Here is a 2,937-nt window from a genome sequence, read left to right on the forward strand (position 1 = left end):
CCCCCACAGACGTATCTCTTGACCAGCACAGCCCCGGCCACCGCCGTGACCACGAGCGCGGCCACCACGGCCAGTGCCACGGGCACGGAGCTGCCTGAGGATCCCTGCTGGAAAACCGGGATAACACCGAGCTGGGGGGGGGCAGGAACACCCCAAAACACCCCCCTGAACACCTTCAAACACCCCCAACCCCCTCCCTCCTCAAGCCGACCAAATCGCTGGGATCGAGGCGGGATAACCCTCCATGACCCCGCCCCTCCGGGGCGGGGTCAGGGAGGGTTATCCCGCCCCGATCCCAGAATTCCCGCCTCTCCAGGAACACCCCGAGCTGTCCCTGTCCCCTCCCAGGGTCACCCACCAGCGGGCCGGGGTTGAGGAGGTCGCTGGTGCATTTCTTCTTCATGTCCTTCTCCTCCCGGCTCGGGCTCTCCCCTCCGGAACATTGATCCCCCGGGATTTTCCGGTACCTGGGGAGAGCGGGGAAGGGACAGCCGGGGTGGGTGGGTGGGCGAGCGACCCCAAAGGAAGGAGAGGGGATCCCAAAAGGGGGCTGGGAATTGCCAGGAATACCCGCTGGTCCGGAGCAGCTCCCGGCGGCCGTACAGGCAGAATTCCAGGTCGTGTCCCTTCAGCTCCGGCTGCTCCACGCACACGGATTGGTTCTCCGGGCGGTAGTACCCGAAATCGCTGGGAAACAGGGATGGCATTCCCGTGGGGGAATGGGAAGGGGATCCCCCATGGGAATGGGGGTGGGAACGGGGGTTGGTTCTCTGGGTGGTAGTACCCAAAATCACTGGGAACAGGGAATGGGAGGGGGGGATTCCATGGGATGAGATGGGATGGGAATGGGGATGGAATGGGAATGGGGATGGGATGGGTTGGAGAATGAGGATAGGATGGGATCCGATGGGATGGGAATGGGGATGGGACCAGAATGGGAATTGGTTCTCCAGGCAGTAGTACCCAAAATCATTGGGAACAGGGATGGGACAGGATCCCATGGGAATGGGGATGGCATCCCATAGGAATGGGAACTGGTTCTCCAGGCAGTAGTACTCAAAATCACTGGGAACAGGGATGGGATCCCATGGGAATGGGCATGGCATCCCATAAGAATGGGGATTGGTTCTCCAGGCAGCAGTACCCGAAATCACTGGGAAAAGGGATGGGATCCCATGGGAATGGGCATGGGAATTGGTTTAGTACCCGAAATCAGTGGGAACAGGGATGGGATGGCATCCCATGGGAATGGGAATGAGATCCCATGGAAATGGGGATTGGGTCTCCAAGAGTTCATACCCAAAATCACTGGGAACAGGGAATAGGAGGTGGGATCCCATGGAAATGGGGAGGGGATGGGAATGAGGATGGGATGGGATCCGATGGGAATGGATGTGGGATCTCACGGGAATGGGAAAGGGGATGGATTCTCCAGGCAGTAGTACCCAAAATCACTGGGAACAGGGATGGGACAGGATCCCATGGGAATGGGGATGGCATCCCATTGGAATGGGGATGGATTCTCCAGGCAGTAGTACCCAAAATCACTGGGAACAGGGATGGGATGGCATCCCATGGGAATGGGAATGAGATCCCATGGAAATGGGGATTGGGTCTCCAAGAGTTCATACCCAAAATCACTGGGAACAGGGATGGAATGGTATCCCATGGGAACGGGGATTGGTTCTCTGGGTGGTAGTACCCAAAATCACTGGGAACAGGGAATAGGAGGTGGGATCCCATGGAAATGGGGAGGGGATGGGAATGAGGATGGGATGGGATCCGATGGGAATGGATGTGGGATCTCACGGGAATGGGAATGGGGATGGATTCTCCAGGCAGTAGTACCCGAAATCACTGGGAACAGGGAATAGGAGGTGGGATCCCACGGGATGGGGTGGGATCCCAAGGGATGGGGATGGGATGGGTTAGGGAATGGGATGGTATCCCATGGGGTGGGATGGAATGGGGATTGGTTCTCATGGTGGTAGTACCTGAAATCCCAGTGAGGTGGGAACAGGTGAGATCTCGTGGGATGGAGGTGTGGGATGGGAATAGGCATGGGAACTAGGACTGGGATGGGATGGGATGGGATGGGATGGGATGGGATGGGATGGGATGTTCAGTCTCCATACCACAGGAAGTCCTGCAGGGTGCAGGGGCACACAGAGCACTGGGGGCTGTGCTGGGGTGGGATGGGGTGGGCTGGGGCTGTGCTGGGATGGTTTTGGGCTGTGTTGGGATGGTTTGGGATGTCTCCATACCACAGGAAGTCCTGCAGGGTGCAGGGGCAGACGGAGCGCTGGGGGCTGGCGGTGAAGGCGCGGCCGTTGCGGCACAGCGAGGCCTTGCGCAGGCGCCGGAACTGCTCCTTGTAGCCCAGCACACAGCCGTCACTGGGGGCACTGGGGTCACTGGAGTGGGCCAGCCAGATGGTGTAGTCCTTGTCCTCGCCTGCTCAGGGCACGGGGACACAGGGAGGGGACACGAGGAGGGGACACGGACATGGACGTGGGTGGGCCTGGAGAGCCACCACTGGCCACGCGTGCCCAGTCTGGGACACCCCAACTGCAGCCTCGCCCCCTGTCCCCAGCTCAGCTCCCAGCCTGGCCCCGTGTGCCCAGCTCAGCTCCCAGCCTGGCCCCATGTGCCCAGCTCAGCTCCCAGCTCAGCTCCCAGTCTGTCCCCATCCCAGTCTGTCCCTGCTGTTCCCACAGTCCCCATCCCAGTTTACCCCATCCCAGCTGTCCCCATCATTGGCTGTCCCCTCCTGTCCCCAGCCACTCCATCCCTCCAACCCTTCATATCCCCCATCCCCTCCATCCCTCCATCCCTCCATACCCCATCCACACCTCCCTCCATCTCTCCACCCCCCATATTCCCTCCATCCCTCTCTCCCCTCATCCCATCCACTCCTACCTCCATCCATCCCTCCAG

At 60.1% G+C, this 2,937-nt stretch overlaps 1 protein-coding gene across 1 annotated transcript in view; it reads right to left on the minus strand.

The window, feature by feature from the left end:
• Positions 1–2,929, minus strand: part of LOC114073422 (sortilin-like) — a 4,913-nt gene extending 1,984 nt beyond the window's left edge. Inside the window, exons 1-5 of the mRNA XM_027911181.1 lie at positions 2,920–2,929; positions 2,265–2,457; positions 571–687; positions 359–467; positions 1–107 (exon numbers count right to left, since the gene is read on the minus strand). Of these exons, the coding sequence (XP_027766982.1) occupies positions 1–107; positions 359–467; positions 571–687; positions 2,265–2,457; positions 2,920–2,929 (536 nt within the window). The remainder of the gene's footprint in view (positions 108–358; positions 468–570; positions 688–2,264; positions 2,458–2,919) is intronic.
• Between the last annotated feature and the right edge of the window lie 8 nt (positions 2,930–2,937).

Source organism: Empidonax traillii, unplaced genomic scaffold, assembly GCF_003031625.1.
Source record: "Empidonax traillii isolate 1590-97213 ecotype Southwest subspecies unplaced genomic scaffold, ASM303162v1 scaffold6389:size6125, whole genome shotgun sequence".
Lineage (NCBI taxonomy): Eukaryota > Metazoa > Chordata > Aves > Passeriformes > Tyrannidae > Empidonax > Empidonax traillii.